We start from the raw sequence: 20725 nt of genomic DNA on the forward strand, positions 1-20725 counted from the left end.
GTGCTTTCCATCGCACCCCAGTGCTTTCCATCGGACCCCGGTGGTTTCCATCGCACCCCAGTGCTTTCCATCGCACCCCAGTGGTTTCCTTGGCTCTTGATGAGCTGACAGACGTTACTGGTACTGCTATGTTTGAAGGAGTCAATGTTGAGCTTGAAGTGACCGAAGAATTAGCCTCTATCACTTGCTCTATGTGGAACAACTAGAACACACAGTATTTTCAAATAAGTTGTGAAAATACTAATTTTGTGTGACCTGAAGTGGAATCTACTAAGATGAACTACAACTGATCATGCTAAGAATATATGTGGATCAGAAAAGGCTTACTTAGACAAACTTACAAAGCTTATGAAAAGTTAAGGTAATGTGAAAATACAAGCCTGTGTTTATTGTGTTATTCATTAGCAGCTACTTTGTGAAAAGTATTTGAATCTATTAGGAGTTATGGAAACAGTGGCATCAACACGAACTTCATGCACTCTCATGACTCAGCCATCATTAGTTCCATGAATTTTTGTCAGAAATCGATGATAAATATTCTCACTTTCCGACCACACAAAGTTCAACAGCTTAGCAGTGGCAAAGTTTTATTGTCATTTTTTAGAAAACTCTGGGCCAAGACTAAAATTCTCTGCATGAGAAAAACCTCCCTCAACCACTATTATACACTGAAAAGGGCTGGGCACCCTGGTTCAGCCCTAAAATCCCAGTGCTTTGGGGGCTGAGTTAGGAGGATCACTTGAGGAGAGGAGTTCAAGACCAGCCTGGCAAGACAGTGAGACCCTATCTCTACAAAAAAAAAAAAAATAATAATAATAAAAGAAAATTAGCTGGGCATGGTGGCATATGCCTATAGTCCTAGCTGCTCTGGAGGAGAATCACTGGAGCCCAGGAGTTCAAGGCTGCAGTGAGCTGTGACTGCACCACTGCATTCTAGCATGGGTAACAGCGAGACATTGTACCTAAAAATAATAATAATAATAAAATAAATAAATAAATAAATAAATGCACAATTAATGACTTTGGAAATTAATTTTTGTTGTAGACCTGACAGCATTTCTTAATGAATTCAACCTAACATTACAAAGCAAACAGTGCTTATGTGCGAAACTTATATTGCAGTAAAGTTATTTCAATGACAACTAATGTCTGAATCATAAGTAATGTCAAGCTGCTTTATCTACTTCCCATGGTGTCTAAAATTAAAACAGAAAGTGAGATTTCCATTCCCACACAAATTTGCAGCAGATATATTTTCTGAGCTCAAAATATAGATCCAGCAGAATTTGATAAACGCCTTCCAAATCATATGCTCATGGACTGACACCAGTATTTGGCAGTAGCTCTCTGTGTAAAGAGACATTTTTGCAGATGAAGCATGTAAAATGTCATCACAAATAACAACAGATGAACATCTGCAATTGGTTCTGATATTCAGGAATGCCAACTCCTTTTGGTTTCTCTGAGCAACAGCACTGGCCCCCGTTGTCCCCTGAGCACACCAAATGCTCCTCCTTCTCAGGACGTGCCACTTGGTGCTTCCTCTGCTGGGATGGCTTCCCCTCATATATCAACAACTTTTGCTCACAAGATGTAAGTTCTTGCTCCTCAAAATGCACTGAATCTCTACCAATAACTTGGAGACGGGGAAAAAAAGGCAACTATTACAAGAAAACTCAATCAGTTGAACCTAACCCCAAACTGACACAAATGAAAGTAGTTGAGAAAGACATTAAAAGTTACTAAAGTTGTATTCCATATGTTCAAAAAGCTAGAGAAATGACTGAACATGTTAAGTAGAGACGTAGAATATACAAAAAAGAACCCAATCAAAGTTCTAGAGATAAGCATTATGACGTCTGAAATGAAAAATATACTGGGGCTGGGCATGGAGGCTCACGCCTATAATCCTAGCACTTTGAGAGGCTAAGGCAGGAGGACCACTTGAGGCCAGGAGTCTGAGACCAGCCTGGGCAACATAGTGAGATCTCTTAAAAAAAAAAAAAAAAAGGGGCCAGGCATGGTGACTCAGTCTGTAATCTCAGCACTTTGGGAGGCCGAGACGGGGGCGGATCATCTGAGGTCAGGAGTTCGAGACCAACCTGACTAATATGATGAAGCCCTGTCTCTCCTAAAACACACAAAAATTAGCCGGGCGTGGAAGCATGTGCATGTAATCCTAGCTACTCGGGAGGCTGAGACAGGAAAATTGCTTGAACCCGGGAGGCAGAGGTTGCCGTGAGCTGAGATTGCGCCATTGCACTCCAGCCTGGGCAACAAGAGCGAATTCCACCTCAAAAAAAAAATTATATACATATAAATTAGCCAGGTGTGGTAATGTGTGCCTGTAGTCTCAGCTACTTGGGAGGCTGAGAGGATTGTCTGGGCCAGGAGGTTGAGGCTGCAGTGAGCCGAGACTGCATCACTGCATTCCAGACTGGGCAATGGCAAGGCCTTGCCTCAAAACCAAACCAAACCAAACCCACCACTAGAAAGAAAAAAGGGTTAGTGAATTTGAAAGCACAACAATAGAAATGATCCAAAATTAAACCTACAAAAAACAAAGAGGAAAAATAAAGAAAAATGAGAAAGTGGGACTGAGTGCAGTGGTTCATGCCTGTAATTCCAGCACAGTGGGAAGTCAAGGCGGGTGGATCACTTTTGGGCAATATGGTGAAACCCTGTCTCCACTAAAGATACAAAAATTAGCCAGGCGCGGTGGCAGGCGCCTGTAATCCCAGCCACTTGGGAGGCTGAGGCAGGAGAATTGCTTGAACCCAGGAGGTGGAGGTTGCAGTGAGCCGAGATTGCGCCACTGCACTCCCGCCTGGGCAACAGAGTGAGACTCCATCTTAAAAAAGAAAAGAAAAGAAAGTGGAAATCATCCCACGGAGTCAGAGAGCTGCAGGATGACTTCAAGTGACCTGACACATAACTGGAGTGCTCGGTGGGGGTGTGAGCACAAACACAATCTAAGGAAAAGGCCAGGCACGGTGGCTCACACTTGTTGCACTATGGGAGGCTGAGGTGGGAGGATCGCTTGAGCCCAGGAGTTTGAGACCAGCCTGGGAAAAACACAGAGAGACCCCATCTCTACAAAAAAAAAAAAAAAAAAGGCTGGGTATGGAGGTGCGCAAGCTTGTGGTCCCAGCTACTCAGGAAGCAGAGGTGGGAGGATCGCTTGAGCCTAGGAGGTTGAGGCTGCCATCATCTGTGATTGCACCATTGCACTTCAGCCTGGGCTACAGAGCGAGACCCTGTCTCAAAAATAAAAAAGTTTTGTTTTGGGAGAAAAAATGACTGAAAATTTCTCAAACATGATGAAGACTATAAACTGAGAGGTCCAAGAAGCTACACGAACCCCAGCACAAGGAACATGAAGAAAATGACATAAACCTCTATCTTAAGCAAATTGCTTAAAATGAGCAAAATAGAGAAAATAAAGGAGCTAGAGCCAGGTGTGGTGGCTCACTCCTGCAAATCCAGTGCTTTGAGGGCCGAGGCAGGTGGATCACTTGAGTCCAAGAGTTTGAGACCAGCCTGGGCAACATGGTAAAACCCAATCTCTACCAAAAATACAAAAATAAGCTGGGTGTGGTGGTGCACACCTGTGGTCCCAGGTGCTGAGGTGGGAGGATGGTTTGAGACTGGGAGGCAAAGGGTGCAATGAGCAGAGATCACGCCATTCCACTCCAGCCTGGGTAACAGAGCCAGACCCTGTCTCAAAAAAATATAATGAAATTGGCTGGGTATGGTAGCTCATGCCTGTAATCCCAGCACTTTGGGAGGCCAAGGTGGGCAGATCACTTGAGGTCAGGAGTCTGAGGCCAGCCTGGCCAACATGGTGAAACCCCGGCTCTACTAAAAATACAAAATTAGCTGGGCATGGTGGTGTGTGCCTGTAATCCCAGATACTTGGGAGACTGGGGCAGGAGAATTGCTGGAAACCAGGAGGTGGAGGTTGCAGTGAGCCGAGATCGTGCCACTGCGCTCCAGCCTAGGTGACATAGTGAGACTCCATCTCAAAAAAAGAAAAAAAAAGAAAGGAGCTAGAGTTAAAAGACACATTATGTAAAGAAATACAAAGAATGACAGCTGATTTCTTGTTAGAAATGATGCAAGCCAGAAGACAATGAAGTGGCAAAAAGGAATAAATCTTAACCTACACCCAGCAAAACTAGCTTTCAAAAATGAAAATGAGGCCAGGCATGGTGGCTGATGTGGGCAGCAAGCCACCCAGGTGCTGAGGCAAGAGACCGAGGGCATGAGCTGTTCCAGTATGATAAAATATATAAAATAAGAATAGTTATACTATATATAGATCTTAGATATGATTATATATGAATATCATTAATCATTAGTTTGTAGCAATTATTCTTTATTCCAATATTATAATAATCCTCGCTCTACAATCATAACCTAGGAAAAACCAGGCCATACAGAGATAGGAGCTGAGGGGACATAGTGAGGAGTGACCAGAAGACAAGAGTGCGAGCCTTCTGTTATGCCTGGACAGGGCCACCAGAGGGCTCCTTGGTCTAGCAGTAACGCCGGCGTCTGGGAAGATGCCTGTTGCCAAGCGGACCATGGTTTAGCAGTAGCGTCAGTGTCAAGGAAAAACACCCGCTATTTAGCAGACCAGGAAAGGGAGTCTCCCTTTCCCCAGGAGAGTTTAGAGAAGACTCTGCTCCTCCACCTCTTGTGGAGGGTCTGACATTAGTCAGGCCCGCCCGCAGTTATCTGGAGGCCTAACCATCTCCCTGTGATGCTGTGCTTCAGTGGTCACGCTCCTAGTCTGCCTTCATGTTCCATCCTGTACACCTGGCTCTGCCTTCTAGATAGCAGTAGCAAAATTAGTGAAAGTACTAGAAGTCTCTGATATGCAGAAATAATGGCATAAGCTGTCTCTCTCTCTCTCCCTCTCTCTCTCTGCCTCGGCTGCCAGGCAGGGAAGGGACCCCTGTCCAGTGGACACGTGATCTACGTGACCTTACCTATCATTGGAGATGGCTCACTCTCCTTATCCTGCCCCTTTGTCTTGTATCCCATAAATATCAGCGCAGCCTGGCATTCGGGGCCGCTACCGGTCTCCACAGCTCGGTGGTAGTGGTCCCCCGGGCTCAGCTGTCTTTTCTTTCATCTCTTTGTCTTGTGTCTTTATTTCTACAATCTCTTGTCTCCGCACATGGGTAGAAAACCCACCAACCCTGTGGGGCTGGCCCCTACAGGCTGATGCCTGTAATCCCAGCACCTTGGGAGGCTGAGGTGGGCAGATCACCTGAGGTCAGGAGTTCGAGATCAGCCTGGCCAACATGGTGAACTCTCGTCTTTACCAAAAAAATACAAAAGTTAGCTGGGTGTGGTGGCGCATGCCTGTAGTCCCAGCTACTTGGGAAGCTAAGGCAGGAGAATCACATGAACCTGGCAGGCAGAGGTTGCAGTGAGCCGAGATCACACCACTGCACTCCAGCCTGGGCGACAGAGTGAGACTGTCTCAAAAAAAAAAAAAGATGGAAGACTTTTTCAAAAATACAAAAGCTAAAAGAAGTCATTACCAGCAGACTTGCACTTCAGTAAATGTTACATGAAGTCCTTGAAGCAGAAAGAAATGCCACCAGATGGACATAAATCTGGATCCACACAAGCAATCAAGAGCACAGGAAACAGGAACTGTGTGGGCTGATGTAGAAATGTTTGCTTAGTATTAAAATCTCTTTAAATGATAACTGACTGTTTAAAGTACAAATGATAACAATGTATTAAGACATTGATAACATGTAGAAAAGTAACATACTTGACAGCAACAGGACAAAATTAGAGAGAAATGGAGCCTAATAAATGCTGTTAGGCTCTTACACCATTTATGAAGTGGGATAATATCATTTGAAAGTTGACTATGGTCAGTTAATATAATACATAAACCCTAAAACAATCACTAAAAAATAGCAAAGAGCCATAATTAAAATCCAACAAAAGGAGATAAAGGTGAATTTAAAAATGCTCAATTAGTGCAGAAGGAAAAAAAAAGTGGAAAATGGATTGAGAACAAAAGAGACAACAAACCAAACAGCAAGATGACAGATTTAAGCCTAACCCTAACCCTAACCCTAACCATATAAATCATCACACTGTGTTAATGGTCTAAATCCCTCCATAAACAGGCAGAGATGTTCAGACTGAATAAAAACGTGTGACCTAATAATATGATGCCTACAAGAAAACTCATAACAAAGACAAAAGAACAGGTAAAAAGTAAAAGGTTGAAAAAAGAGATACCATGCTAACATGAATCAAATTAATATTGGAGTGCCAATATTAATGTAAGTAGATTTTGGAGCAAAGAATATTTCTAGGAACAAAGAGGGTCAATGATGAAGGGATTGATTTGTCAAGACGACATAATCCTAAACGTTTATGTACCTAACTACAGAGCCTCAAAATACTCCTGGGTATTTTCTGAGAGAAATAAAAATGTATGTCCAAACAAAGACTTGTACATGAATGTTCATAGCAGTTTTATTTGTAATAGCCCAAACCTGCAAACAACCCAAATGCCCATCAGAAGGCGGTACATCCAGACAATGGTATACTACTAAGCAGTGAAAAAGGAATAAACTACGGATACATGTAACAACATGTCGAAACAATTACATGGAGTGAAAGATGACAGACAAAAAAGAGTGCATACTGCTTGAGTCCTTTTATGTAAAATTCTACAAAACACAAATTAATCTATAGTGAAACAGGTAGATGAATGGTTCCTTAGGAATGTGGGTGATTGTGCAGAGACAGGTGGGAGGGGAACAGAACGGCAAGGAGACTTCTGGCACCAGTGGAAAGTGCACTGCCTTAATTGTGGTGATGGCCATGGGTGTGTACACACACCAAGACTTATCAAAATGTATGCTTTAAATGTGTGTGGTTTATTGCCTTTCAATTTTCCTTCCATAAAGTTGACACACTTGAAGAGACAGAAACATCAGAGCAAGGGCAGGAAGACATCCATCCAAATGTTAACAAAAACACACAGAGTAGTGGGTGTGGGGAACATGAGGACAGAGAGGGCAACAGAAAAGCGTATATGCTGAGGCTGGGTGCGGTGGCTCAGGCCTGTAATCCCAGCACTTTGGGAAGCTGGGGCGGGCAGATCACTTGAGGTCAAGAGTTCGAGGCCAGCCTGGCCAACATGGTGAAACCCTGCCTCTACTAAAAATACAAAAATTAACCAGGTGTGGTGGCTCATGCCTGTAATCCCAGCTACTCAGGAGGCTGAGGCAGGAGAATTGCTTGAACCTGGGAGGCAGAGGTTCCACTGAGCCGAGATCGTGCCATTGCACCCCAGCCCAGGTGACAAGAGTGAAACTCTGTCTCAAAAAAAAAAAAAAAAAAAGCTTATAAACAGAGCAGAACATGAGATGATGAACTAAACCCTCTTGTTGTATCAGCAATCTCGTCAATGACTGGAACAATCCTGCCAAACAAAAGACGGGTGTTTGGACTAGATTTAAAAAATAAACCAAACAGCTATACATCATTTACAAGAAATAGACTGGATGGAAAAAGGAGGCAAATTCTAACCAAAGACAAACAATGGCACCACAAACTCTAAAAGTTGACTTCAAGGCAAGAAGACTGTGAGGGGTAAAGAGGATTAGACGCAACGACAATAGGAAAAGTCTGGCAGGAAAACGATTCTAAACTTACGAGCAACCAACTCACTGCTTCAATACATAAGAAGTGGAAATTGACAGATTTTAAAGGAGAAATGAACAAATTCTGCTATTCTAGGAGGAGACTTTAACTCTCAGAATGGAGAGAGCAGGTAGAAAAAAATAGGTTGAAAAGATCAACAAAATTGGTACACTGCTAGCAAGACTAATAAAAGAGAATAATCAAATAGATGCAATAAAAAATGTTAAAGGAGATATCACCACGATCCCACAGAAATACAAACTACCATCAGAGAATACTATAAACATCTCTACGCAAATAAAATAGAAAATCTAGAAGAAATGGATAAATTCCTGGACACATACACCCTCCCAAGACTAAACCAGGAATAAGTTGAATCTCTGAATAGACCAATAACAAGCTCTGAAATTGAGGCAATAATTAATAGCCTACCAACCAAAAAAAGTCCAAGACCAGATGGATTCATGGCTGAATTCTACCAGAGGTACAGAGAGGAGCCGGTACCATTCCTTCTGAAACTATTCTAATCAATAGAAAAAGAGGGAATCCCCCCAACTCATTTTATGAGGCCACCATCATCCTGATACCAAACCTGGCAGAGACACAACAAAAAAAGAGAATTTTAGACCAATATCCCTGGTGAACATCGATGCGAAAATCCTCGATAAAATACTGGCAAACTGAATCCAGCAGCACATCAAAAAGCTTATCCACCATGATCAAGTCGGCTTCATCCCTGGGATGCAAGGCTGGTTCAACATACGCAAATCAACAAATGTAATCCATCACATAAACAGAACAATCGACAAAACCCAAAAACCACATGATTACCTCAATAGATGCAGAAAAGGCCTTCAACAAAATTTGACAGCGCTTCATGCTAAAAACTCTCAATAAACTAGGTATTGATGGGACATATCTCAAAATAAGAGCCATAAATAATGACAAACCCACAGCCAATATCATACTGAATGGGCAAAAACTGGAAGCATTCCCTTTGAAAACTGGCACAAGACAAGGACGCTCTCTCTCACCACTCCTATTCAACATAGTGTTGGAAGTTCTGGCCAGGGTACTCAGACAAGACAAAGAAATAAAGGGTATTCAATTAGGAAAAGAGGAAGTCAAATTGTCCCTGTTTGCAGATGACATGATTGTATATTTAGAAAAACACATTGTCTCAGCCCCAAATCTCCTTAAGCTGATAAGCAACTTCAGCAAAGTCTCAGAATACAAAATCAATGTGCAAAAATCACAAGCATTCTTATACACCAATAACAGACAAACAGAGAGCCAAATCATGAGTGAACTACCATTCACAATTACTACAAAGAGAATAAAATACCTAAGAATCCAACTTACAAGGGATGTGAAGGACCCCTTCAAGGAGAACTACAAACCACTGCACAACGAAATAAGAGGACACAAACAAATGGAAGAACATTCCATGCTCATGGATAGGAAGAATCAATATCATTAAAATGGCCATACTGCCCAAGGTAATTTACAGATTCAATGCCACCCCCATCAAGCTACCAATGACTTTCTTCACAGAATTGGGAAAAACTACTTTAAAGTTCAGATGGAACCAAAAAAGAGCCCACATTGCCAAGACAATCCTAAGCAAAAAGAACAAAGCTGGAGGCATCATGCTGCCTGACTTCAAACAATACTACAAGGCTATAGTAACCAAAACAGCATGGTACTGGTGCCAAAACAGATATATAGACCAATGGAACAGAACAGAGTCCTCAGAAATAACACCACACATCTACAACCATCTGATCTTCGACAAACGTTACAAAAACAAGAAATGGGGAAACCTATTTAATAGAAATAAAATAGAAATAAAATAGAAACCTATTTAATAAATGGTCCTGGGAAAACTGGCTAGCCATATGTAGAAAGCTGAAACTGGATCCCTTCCTTACACCTTATACAAAAAATTAATTCAAGATGGATTAAAGACTTAAATGTTAGACCTAAAACCATAAAAACCCTAGAAGAAAACCTAGGCAATACCATTCAGGACACAGGCATGGGCAAGCACATCATAACTAAAACACCAAAAGCAATGGCAACAAAGCCCAAATAGATAAATGGGATCTAATTAAACTAAAGAGCTTCTGCACAGCAAAAGAAACTACCATCAGAGTGAACAGGCAACCTACAGAATGGGAGAAAATTTTTGCAATCTACCCATCTGACAAAGGGCTAATATCCAGAATCTACAAAGAACTTACACAAATTTACAAGAAAAAAACAACCCTATCAAAATGTGGGCAAAGGATATGAACAGACATTTCTCAAAAGAAGACATTTATGCAGCCAACAGACACATGAAAAAATGCTCATCACTGGCCATCAAGAGAAATGCAAATCAAAACAACAATGAGATACCATCTCACACCAGTTAGAATGGCGATCATTAAAAAGTCAGGAAACAACAGGTGCTGGAGAGGATGTGGAGAAATAGGAACACTTTTACACTGTTGGTGGGAGTGTAAACTAGTTCAACCATTGTGGAAGACAGTGTGGCGATTCCTCAAGGATTTAGAACTAGAAATACCATTGGACCCAGCGATCCCATTACTGGGTATATACCCAAAGGATTATAAATCTTGCTACTATAAAGACACACACACACATATGTTTACTGCGGCACTATTCACAATAGGAAAGACTTGGAACCAAGCCAAATGTCCAACAATGATAGACAGGATTAAGAAAATGTGGCACATATACACCATGAAATACTATGCAGCCATAAAAAGGATGATTTCATGTCCTTCGCAGGGACATGGATGAAGCTGGAAACCATCATTCTGAGCAAACTATCACAAAGACAGAAAACCAAACACCACATGTTCTCACTCATAGGTGAGATGTGAACAATGAGAACACTTGGACACAGGGTGGGGAACATCACACACCAGGGCCTGTTGTGGGGTGGGGGATGGGGGAGGGATGGCATTAGGAGAAATACCTAATGTAAATGACAAGTTGATGGGTGCAGCAAACCAACATGGCACATGTATACCTATGTAACAAACCTGTACACTGTGCACATGTACCCTAGAACTTAAAATAAAATGAAAATTAAAAAAGGATGAAACTTGATTTACACAATAGATTTCATTTAATTAACATATGCAGAACTCTGGGCACAACAAAAAGAAAACAGAAATTATCCTTTTGAAGGAGTCATAAAATCATTTACAAAAATTTATGGATTAGCCCACAAAGTAAGTCTCAAAAAAATTAAAAAATTATGCTTTAAGTTGGCAATCAAGAACGAGAACGAAAAATAAGCTGTAGTTTTGGAAATGAAGATATTTCTAAATTACAAACGAGTCAAAGAATAAATCATAGTTAGGCTGGGAGTGGTGGCTCATGCCTATAATCCCAGCACTTTGGCAGGCTGAGGCAGGCAGATCACTTGAGACCAGGAGTTCGAGACCAGCCTGGCCAACATGGCAAAACCCTGTCTCTACTAAAAATACAGAAATTAGCCAGGCATGGTGGCACCCCCTTGTAATCCCAGCTACTCAGGAGGCTGAGGCATGAGAATTGCTTGAACCCGGGAGGCAGAGATTGCAGTTAGCTGAGATTGCACCACTGTACTGCAGCCTGGGTGACAGAACAAGACTCTGTCTCAAGAAAAAAAGAAAAGAAAAGGAGGAGGAGGAGGCGGAGGGGGAGGAGGAGAAGGAGGAGGAGGAGGAGAAGAAGAAATCATAATTAAAAATGGAAAATATTTAAAAGTGGGCTGGGCTAGGTGCAGTGTCTCATACCTATAATCCCAGCATTTTAGGAGGCTGAGGTGGGAGGATCACTTGAGGCCAGGAGTTCCAGACCAGCCTGGGCAACGTGGCATTAGCCTATTTCTATGAAAAATAAAAAAATTAGGCTGGGTGCGGTGGCTCAAGCCTGTAATCCCAGCACTTTGGGAGGCCGAGGCGTGCAGATCACGAGGTCAGGATATCAAGACCATCCTGGCTAACATGGTGAAACCTCATCTCTACTAAAAATACAAAAACAAAATCAGTCGGGTGTGGTGGCGGGTGCCTGTAGTCCCAGCTACTCAGGAGGCTGAGGCAGGAGAATGGCATGAACCCAGGAGGCGGAGCTTGCAGTGAGCTGAGATTGCACCACTGCACTCCAGCCTGGGCGACAGAGCGAGAGTCCGTCTCAAAAAAAAAAAATAATAATAATAATAATAAATAAAAAAATACAAAAATTAGTTTGGTGTGGTGGTGTACACCTGTAGTCTCAGCTACTCAAGAGGCTGAGGTAGGATTGCTTGAGCCTGGGAGTTGAAGGCTGCAGTGAGCCATGATTATGCCATTTCATACCATTTTCACACATGCAAGAGACTTTACAGTCAGGCATCACTTAACAACACAGATGTGTTCTGAGAAATGCATCATCAGGCAATTTTGTCAGTGTGTGAACATCACAGAGTACAGTTATACACATGCAGGCTGTAAGGCCTCCTACACACCCAGGCTATATGGTGTAGCCTATTGCTCCTAGGCTACACAGTTCAGCATTACTGTGCCAAATGCTAAATGCCATTGTAACACAATGGTGAGTATTTGTGTGCCTAAACATATTTAGACATAGAACAGGTACAGTAAAAATATGGTATAAAAGATAAAAAATGGCAAACCTGTACCGGGCACTTACCAGGAACAGAGCTTGCAGGACTGGCAGTTGCTGTGCGTGTCGGTGAGTGAGCCCTGGATATCACTGCACACAACTCCTGACTTGACAACCCTGTACACTTAGGCCACACTCAATTCATTTAGAACTTCTTCTTTCTTCAGTAATAAATTTAGTTTACTGTAACTTTTTTACTTTATAACCTTTTTAGTTTCTTTAAACTTTTTGAATCTTTTAGAACACTTTGCTTAACATACACATTGTACAACTATACAAAATATTTTCTTTCTTTACATTCTTATTCTATAAGCTTTTTTAATTTAAAATTTCTTAAATTGACTTTTTGTTACAAACTACGACACAAACACACACACTAGCCTAGGCCTACATATGCTCAGGATCATCACCACCACCGTCTTCCCATCGCCACATGGTGTCTTGGGAGACAGCAACACGCGTGGAGCCATCACCTCCTGAGACAACAGCGCCGCCTTCTGGACACCTCCAGAAGGACCCACCTGAGGGTGTTTCCAGCTAACTTTTTTTTTTAAGTGCACGCTAAATGATAAAAACTATAGTATAGTGAATACGTAAACCAGTGACATAGTCACGTATCATCATCATGATCAAGTACTATGCACCGTTCATAATCACACGTGCTGCTCCTCCGTATGACCGCAGTGCAGCAGGTCTGTTTACGCCAGCATCACCGCAGACTTGTGAGTACAGTGTTGCACACAACCACGGTAGGTCATATAACATTTTCAGCTCCATTATAATCTATGAGACCACTCTCATATATGCAGTGTGCTGCTGATGGAAATGTTACGTGGCACGTGACTGTATTATAAAGACATCTATCTACCCAAACGAATCCACAATTCAACACAATTCTAGTCAAAATCCCAACAGAGTGGCCGGGCATGGTGGCTCACGCCTGTAATCCAGCACTTTGGGAGGCTGAGGTGGGGAGATCATGAGGTTAAGAGATCGAGACCAGCCTGGCCACCAACATGGTGAAACCTCGTCTCTACTAAAAATACAAAAATTAGCCGGGTGTGGTGGCAGGCGCCTGTAGTCCCAGCTACTCGGGAGGCTGAGGCAGCAGAATTGCTTGAACCTGGGTGGCGGAGGTTGCATTGAGCCGAGATTGCACCACTGCACTCTAGCCTGGGCGACAGAGTAAGACTCCGTCTCAAAAAAAAAAAGAAAGAAAAAAAACTCCAACAGAGCTTCTTATGGAAGTCCTGGCCCCAATAGCCCCACATCACCCCAGAATTCCTGAGACATTTTTGAAAAGAGATGGACACTCCAGTCCCCAGAGAGTGGGCCCTGAGCCATGGGTGACAGGGCAGGGCTAAGGCCAGACCCACGGCCTCTCTGGGGAAGAACAGCCCTGCAAGTGTGGGTGACTGACACATTTTGAAAACAGAATTACAAAAAGAAACCAATTCCTTCACCTAATTGCAGAGATGAGTCAAAACTAATAACAAATTCAAAATTATTATAATCCGATACCAATTCTCTAAGAAGTTCTGTGCAGGCCCGAAGCTGTCCGTTCTGTTCAGTGAGAGGAAACAGGAGATTCTAGTGCTGCAGCACAGCACAGGCTCTTGAGGGAGAGTTATTTTTAAAATGTTAACGCCAAGCCTGCTCGTCCGCTTGTTTCTTAAAATTATTCACGATTCTCAAAATCTGGCTTCGACTTGTGCAAGATGAGCTCCTGCCCGTTTCTGGCTGGGAGAAGTTGTTCTCCAGAGGGACCATAGGTTGTCAGTATTTACAGCAAACCAATAGGTTTGTTTTTCACTTATGCCATTTAAACCATAAACCAGATGCTGCAGTCACCTTCCCACAGAGCTCCACCTGTACACGCCACGAATGTCCTTTAATCCTTAACCTCCACAACAGTCTAAATTCTGTACCTTTCAGTATCCTCTCCTTTGGGAAATGCCGCTGGAGGGCCAAGGACTCCTGGCCTGCTCTGGTGTGTGTTTAATTGCAGGCATGAGATTGCTCACGTGGGTTTCATGGATCATATGAAAGCCCACAGGGAGGTTCCTCTGTTTTTCAAAAGCACACAGATGCTGCTGTGACGACCGGAATACACACTCAGGGACGGTTCAACATGACACCAACCAGTGTAAAACACCACACTGACAGACTGAAGGAGAGAAACCACGTGATCATCTTAACTGATACAGAAAAGGCACTGACAAAATCCACATGATAAAACCACTGGGAACACAAGGAATATCAAGGAACTTGCTCAACAGAAAAGACTGGAAACTTTCCCCGAGATCAGGAGCAGAACAAGGATGCCCCTTCACCACTGCCATTCAACACTGCACTGGAAATCCTACGCAGGGCAATCAGTTAAGGAGAAGAAAAAGGCATCCAAATTGGAAAGGAAGATGTTAGACTATCACTAACTACAGATGACACAGTCCTATATATAGAAAATCCCAGAGATTATAAACAAAGGTTACTACAGCTAATACACAAATTCAGCAAAGTTGCACAATACAAGATCAACACACAATCAGTTATGTTTCCATATACCACAATGGACAATCCAGAAACAAACAAATAAAAAATTCCACTTACACAGCATCTAAAAGAATAACATATCTAGGAATAAACTTTACCAGGGAGGTGAAAGGACTGTACACTAGAAAACATAAAACACTGCTAAGAAAAATCAGACATAAGCAAATGAAAAGACAACCTCTGTTCATGGATTAGAAAATTAATATTGCTTGGATGAAATATGACCTTACAGATCCAACACAATCCCCCACACAGATCCAAAATTTCAAAAGCTTTTTTGTTGTTGTTGTTAAAAGAAATGAAAAGCCAATCTCCAGATTCTTATGGACTTGCAAGGTGCTCCAAATAGCCAAAACAACCTTGAAAAATTAGAATAAAGCTAGAAGACTCACACTTTCCAGTTTCAAAACTTATTACAAAGCTACAGTGATCAAAACAATGTGGTACTGGCATATGGATCAATGCAAATCAATTGAGAGGCCAGAAATGAACCCAAATCTACGACAGGTCAATTTTTGTTTGTTTGTTTTTGAGACAGAGTCTTGCTCTGTCACCCAGGCTGGGGTACAATGGAGCGATCTCGGCTCACTGCAACCTCCACCTCCTGGCTTCAAGTGATTCTCCTGCCTCAGCCACCCAAGTAGCTGGGATTACAGGCATGAACAACCACTCCTAGCTAATTTTGGTACTTTTAGTAGAGACAGGGTTCTGCCACGTTGGACAGGCTGGTCTCAAACTCCTGGCCTCAAGTGATCTGCCTTCCTTGGCCTTGAAAAGTGCTGGGATTACAGGCATGTGCCACTTTTCTTGGCTAAAATTAAAAACTTTGTACTTTGGCCATACACGCTGGCTCATGTCTGTAATCCCAGTGCTTTGGCAGGCATAGGTGGGCGTACTGCCTTGGCTCAGGAGTTGGAGACCAGCCTGGGCAACATAGTGAAACCCCAATCTCTACAAAAAAATACAAAAATTAGCCTGGTGTGGTGGCGCGTGCCTGTAGTCCCAGATACTTGAGGGGCTGAGGTGGGAGGGTCACTTGGGCCCGGGAGATGGGGGCTGCAGTGAGATTGCACCACTGCACTCCAGCCCCAGAGACAAAACAAACAAACAAACAAAACAAAAACAACAAAAACCTTTGTTTTTCAAATGATACCATCAAGAAAGTGAAAAAAGGGGCTGGGCGCAGTGGCTCACGCCTGTAATCCCAGCACTTTGGGAGGTGGGTGGATCACGAGGTCAGGAGATCGAGACCATCCTGGCTAACACGGTGAAACCCCGTCTCTACTAAAAATACAAAAAATTAGCCGGGTGTGGTGGCAGGTGCCTGTAGTCCCAGCTACTTGGAGGCTGAGGCAGGAGAGTGGCATGAACCCAGGAGGCGGAGCTTTCAGCGAGCAGGGATCCCGCCACTGCACTCCAGCCTGGGCGACAGAGCCAGACTCCCTCTCAAAAAAAAAAAAAAAAAAAAAGAAAGTGAAAAAAGGCTCAAAGTCATTAGTTATTAAGGAAATGCAAACCAAAACTACAATGAGACATTTCATTGCAGCTACAATAGCTAAAAGAAATCTAAAAAGGAAAGTAAGTAGTGTTGGCAAGGCTGTGGATAACTTTGAATGCTCATATTTGCTGGTGGGATGTGAAATGTAGGCCCTGGTCCTCTTTGTGCCCGCCTTCCGCACTGCTCACCCATACCACGCCCGAGCCTCCGCTGCTCACCCTGCCCTGAATGCCGACACCAACACTATCTTCCCAGTGTGCTCCAGTGGCTCCTCCACATCCGATTTGCCCCAACTCCTGCCCGCTCCGCAGCAGGCCCCATCCCTGGCCTCCCTTTCATCCTGCCAGGCCGGGTCCACAGGGTGAACCTACTGCCCACCTTCCTCTGTGCCTGCACCTCGGCAGGGTGGGGAGGAAGCCTGCTGTCCTCTGAGCTCTGTGGTTCACTCTGAATCCCTCTTCTGAAGCCTCAGATGAGCCCGGCAGTCCAACAGGCTCCTTCCCACTTCTGCAGAAAGCCCCTGGGCCTCAGCTCCCCTGGCAACCTCAGCCAAGCACCGAAAATCTGTTACTGGGGGAGACCAATCCTCTGCCTTTCTCTCCCTGGTGTCCAGCCTCTCCTCCATCCTCTCCAGAGGAGCCTCCATCCGCCCCTGCAGTGGCCAGGCCTGTCTGCCCTGGGCCACAGCCTGGGCTCTGGGAAGCCCCAGCCTCCTGTCCCTGCCTTGGCTCTTCCCCACTGTCCCGCCCGCCTGCCTCAGCCCTTCCCCACTGTCCCGCCCGCCTGCCTCGGCCTTTCCCACTGTCCCGCCCGCCTGCCTCGGCCCTTCCCCACTGTCCCGCCCGCCTGCCTCGGCCCTTCCCCACTGTCCCGCCCGCCTGCCTCGGCCCTTCCCCACTGTCCCGCCCGCCTGCCTCGGCCCTTCCCCACTGTCCCGCCCGCCTGCCTCGGCCCTTCCCCACTGTCCCGCCCGCCTGCCTCGGCCCTTCCCCACTGTCCCGCCCGCCTGCCTCGGCCCTTCCCCACTGTCCCGCCCGCCTGCCTCGGCCCTTCCCCACTGTCCCGCCCGCCTGCCTCGGCCCTTCCCCACTGTCCCGCCCGCCTGCCTCGGCCCTTCCCCACTGTCCCGCCCGCCTGCCTCGGCCCTTCCCCACTGTCCCGCCCGCCTGCCTCGGCCCTTCCCCACTGTCCCGCCCGCCTGCCTCGGCTCTTCCCCACTGTCCCGCCCGCCTGCCTCGGCTCTTCCCCACTGTCCCGCCCGCCTGCCTCGGCTCTTCCCCACTGTCCTCTCTGGACTCGCTTCCCACGGTGCACTCACCTCGAGGCCCTTGCGCTCTACCCTGACCACTCCCTGTTTCTGAGGGCAGGGGTCTCCTGGGCTCCCACCAACACAGGCTGTGCTCCTTCAGAGCCACTGTGACTCCAGAGGGCAACCTCCAAGCCTGCTCAGAACCCTCAGCTGTGTCCACACTGATCTGCACCCCCCACCTGGGCCCCCCCAGGTCCACACACCCCACACCCTTACCCAAATCCCCACATTTGCATCTCCCAACAGCAGAGAGAGCTGGGCGAGCCCCTCAGACACTGCCCTCAGGAACCACCACCTGCCAGGGGCTGGGCCTGCGAGGAGCAGGGTTGGAGGACCCAGAAACCTCTGAGGCTGAGCACCAGGCTCTGCTGCCCAGAGAGACAAGAAAGTGCTCACTGGGGACAGCAGCGGTGGCTGCTACAGCCAAGGACGAGGCTCTGGCCATTCGCAGGGACACTGAGTTCCCTGGGTCCCCGCCCACCGCCCTCACCTGGCCCCGCCCACCACCCCTACCTGCCTCTCACCTGGCTCCACCCACTCCATTCACCTGGCCCTGCCCTCACCTGCCGCTGTCCTCCTTCACTGTCCCAAACGCCGCGGGCCGCCCGGCCCTCGCTGGCAACTCCTGCGCCTTCTCAGTGTCGGGCTCGGGCTCCAGGGAGGAGCTGGTGCTGCCCTCACGGCTGACGCTGCTGCCGCGCCCGGGGCTGCTCTCCGCCGAGGCACGCGGGGATTCCGTGTTCTGCTTCAGCGTCTGCAGCTTGGCCAGCGGGATGATGTCGCAGCCCTGCGGCCGGTGCCACACCGTGCGCTGCGTGCTGGCATTGTAGTAGTAGAAGCGGGACGTGTTGGGGTCGAACAGCTCCCACCACTGGTTCTCGCTGGTGCGCTTGATGCGGACGCCGGCCGGCGGGTCCCACACGCACTCACCGGTGACCAGGTTGGCGTACATGCGCTCCCGGGTGCGCGGTTCGATGATCTCCACCCACTCCAACCTGGGGAGAGACAGCGTTAGGGCGGCTGGAGCCACGGCGGCCTAGGCCCGCGCCTCCCACCCCTGCAGACCCCGGCTCCAGCCCCAGCTGCAAGACCCAGAAATCCTGTCGCAGAGAAAAGCAAACCCAAGCCCAGTCCACCCCTGACTGCTGCGCTCCTGAGCACCCGCACCCGGGGAAGTCCCCGGAGCCGCCAGCGCCTCAGGGTGGTGCAGCCCTCTGGGGGGTCCTGGGCCCCACGTGGGGTAGGGACATACTGGCTGTGGTTGCAGGTTCCTGTCCTCACAGGCACCCAGGCCACAACCCCACTGCCCACTGCTCCATCCTGCAGGATCGTGGCACGGGCCTGCGAGTCACCACTGCACACCTGCTCAGTAGCCCCTCCGCTGCAACTGGACCACCACCTCCACACTGGGTCAGGGTCTGGAGGGGCCTCAGGCCCAGCTAAGTGCTGCTGGGCTCCCAAGCTGTTTTCTCCCAAGGACCCCCCAGATCAGCAAGGCCAAGTGCCCAGCTGGCCCTCAGACGCCTGCTGGGGGCACAGTCTCCACCCGGCCCTCAGACCCCCGCTGGGCGGCGCAGCCTCCACCCAGCCCTCAGAACCCTGCTGGGGGGCACAGCCTCCACCCGGCCCTCAGAACCCCGCTGGGGGGCACAGCCTCCAGCTCAGTAGTGTTTCTGAGGCCTCTTCCATGTTTCTACATGGAAATAAAAACCCTTAGAGGCACAGAGCGCCTCTCAGCAAAGATGCTGCCAGGAGGCGTTGCCATGGACCCATGCATCCGTCTCTTAACCCTGCGACAGGCCTGGTCCTCACCATCACCGGGCTGGTGAGGGGTCTTGTTAGCCCTGCGACAGGCCTGGTCCTCGCCATCACCAGGCTGGTGAGGGGTCTTGTTTCCAGGGAAAAGGCACTGATTCCAGGGGCTCAGCAGAAGGGGAGGCAAGTGGTGAGGGCAGAAGGGCCAGCGGACACCAGGCCCAGACACCGGCTACTGGGGGCCGCCTGCGGCTCCTCCAGGTCAAGGACAGAAAGAGCCCCCCTGGCGGCCGGTGCAGACTGGCTGCGGGGGCGACCTTCATCCCACGTCCCACCCTTTGAAACCAGGCCAGAGGCACGGCAGCTCTGAAAACAGGCTGTGACGTGCACCACACCTGATCATGGGACACCAAGGATCCAGGCGGAATCTGTCCCTGCCACCCCCCAGAGGCCAGCTGGGGAAGCCGGGCCCTCACACAGTGGCGGCGGCCCCAGCAGCAGCCCTGGGGGTTCTGGGTCTGTTTCCTGCTGATGCAGATGAACAGCTGAGAAACAGGCCCCGGCACCCAAGCCCTCCTTCAGGCCCTGGCCGCTGGGCACTGTTTGTTCCTCTGTGTTTGGGTGCCGCAGGCAGAAGGCACCGAGGGACAGTCCATGCGGGGCCATGAGGTGGGCGTGCTCAGGGCCTTACGTGGGGAAGGGGCTGGCTCAGAGGTCTGGCCGCAGGAGGAGGACGAGGCGGGTGGGACTGGGCCTGAGTGCAGACACCACAGTGGTGCACTCAGAAGTCCAATGAAGGAGGGCCAGTGAGAGAAGGGGCACCCTGGGGATGGGCTGGTGGTGGAGGGCTGCAGGGGAAGGCAGATGAGAATTCCTGAGGCCCGCCTGTAGACATTTCACCGTCATCCCTGTGGGAAGGCGAGGTGGTGGGGGTCCTGTTTTTTTGCTGAGCTTGAGTACATCTGCCAACAACTCCCCCCAAACAAGTGCCTCGGCTTGCTCGGCTCAGACCCTCCATGGGCCCCAGACTCTGAATTTCCACCTGCATGTCTCACCACACCCTCGGCGTACACACCCACTCCACCGTCCACCGTCCAGCAAACCACACGCTACAGGGGCCACCCCCGCTCTGGTCCGTGCTCACACACCCACTCCACCGTCCACCGTCCAGCAAACCACACGCTACAGGGGCCACCCCCGCTCTGGTCCGTGCTCACACACCCACTCCACCGTCCACCGTCCAGCAAACCACACAC

The 20725-nt window shown here is 47.5% G+C and overlaps 1 protein-coding gene across 9 annotated transcripts in view; it reads right to left on the reverse strand.

The window, feature by feature from the left end:
- ARHGAP39 (Rho GTPase activating protein 39) overlaps positions 1-20725 on the reverse strand; it is a 154400-nt gene that overhangs the window by 30633 nt on the left and 103042 nt on the right. For 8 of the 9 annotated variants that reach the window (XM_024251610.3, XM_024251609.3, XM_054519299.2 and 5 more), the window contains one exon: positions 18278-18709. The exons of the other annotated variant lie outside the window; for it this stretch is intronic. In XM_024251610.3, the coding sequence (XP_024107378.1) occupies positions 18278-18709 (432 nt within the window). The remainder of the gene's footprint in view (positions 1-18277; positions 18710-20725) is intronic. 9 annotated transcript variants of the gene reach the window in all.

This window comes from Pongo abelii, chromosome 7 (assembly GCF_028885655.2).
Source record: "Pongo abelii isolate AG06213 chromosome 7, NHGRI_mPonAbe1-v2.0_pri, whole genome shotgun sequence".
Classification (NCBI taxonomy): Eukaryota; Metazoa; Chordata; class Mammalia; order Primates; family Hominidae; genus Pongo; species Pongo abelii.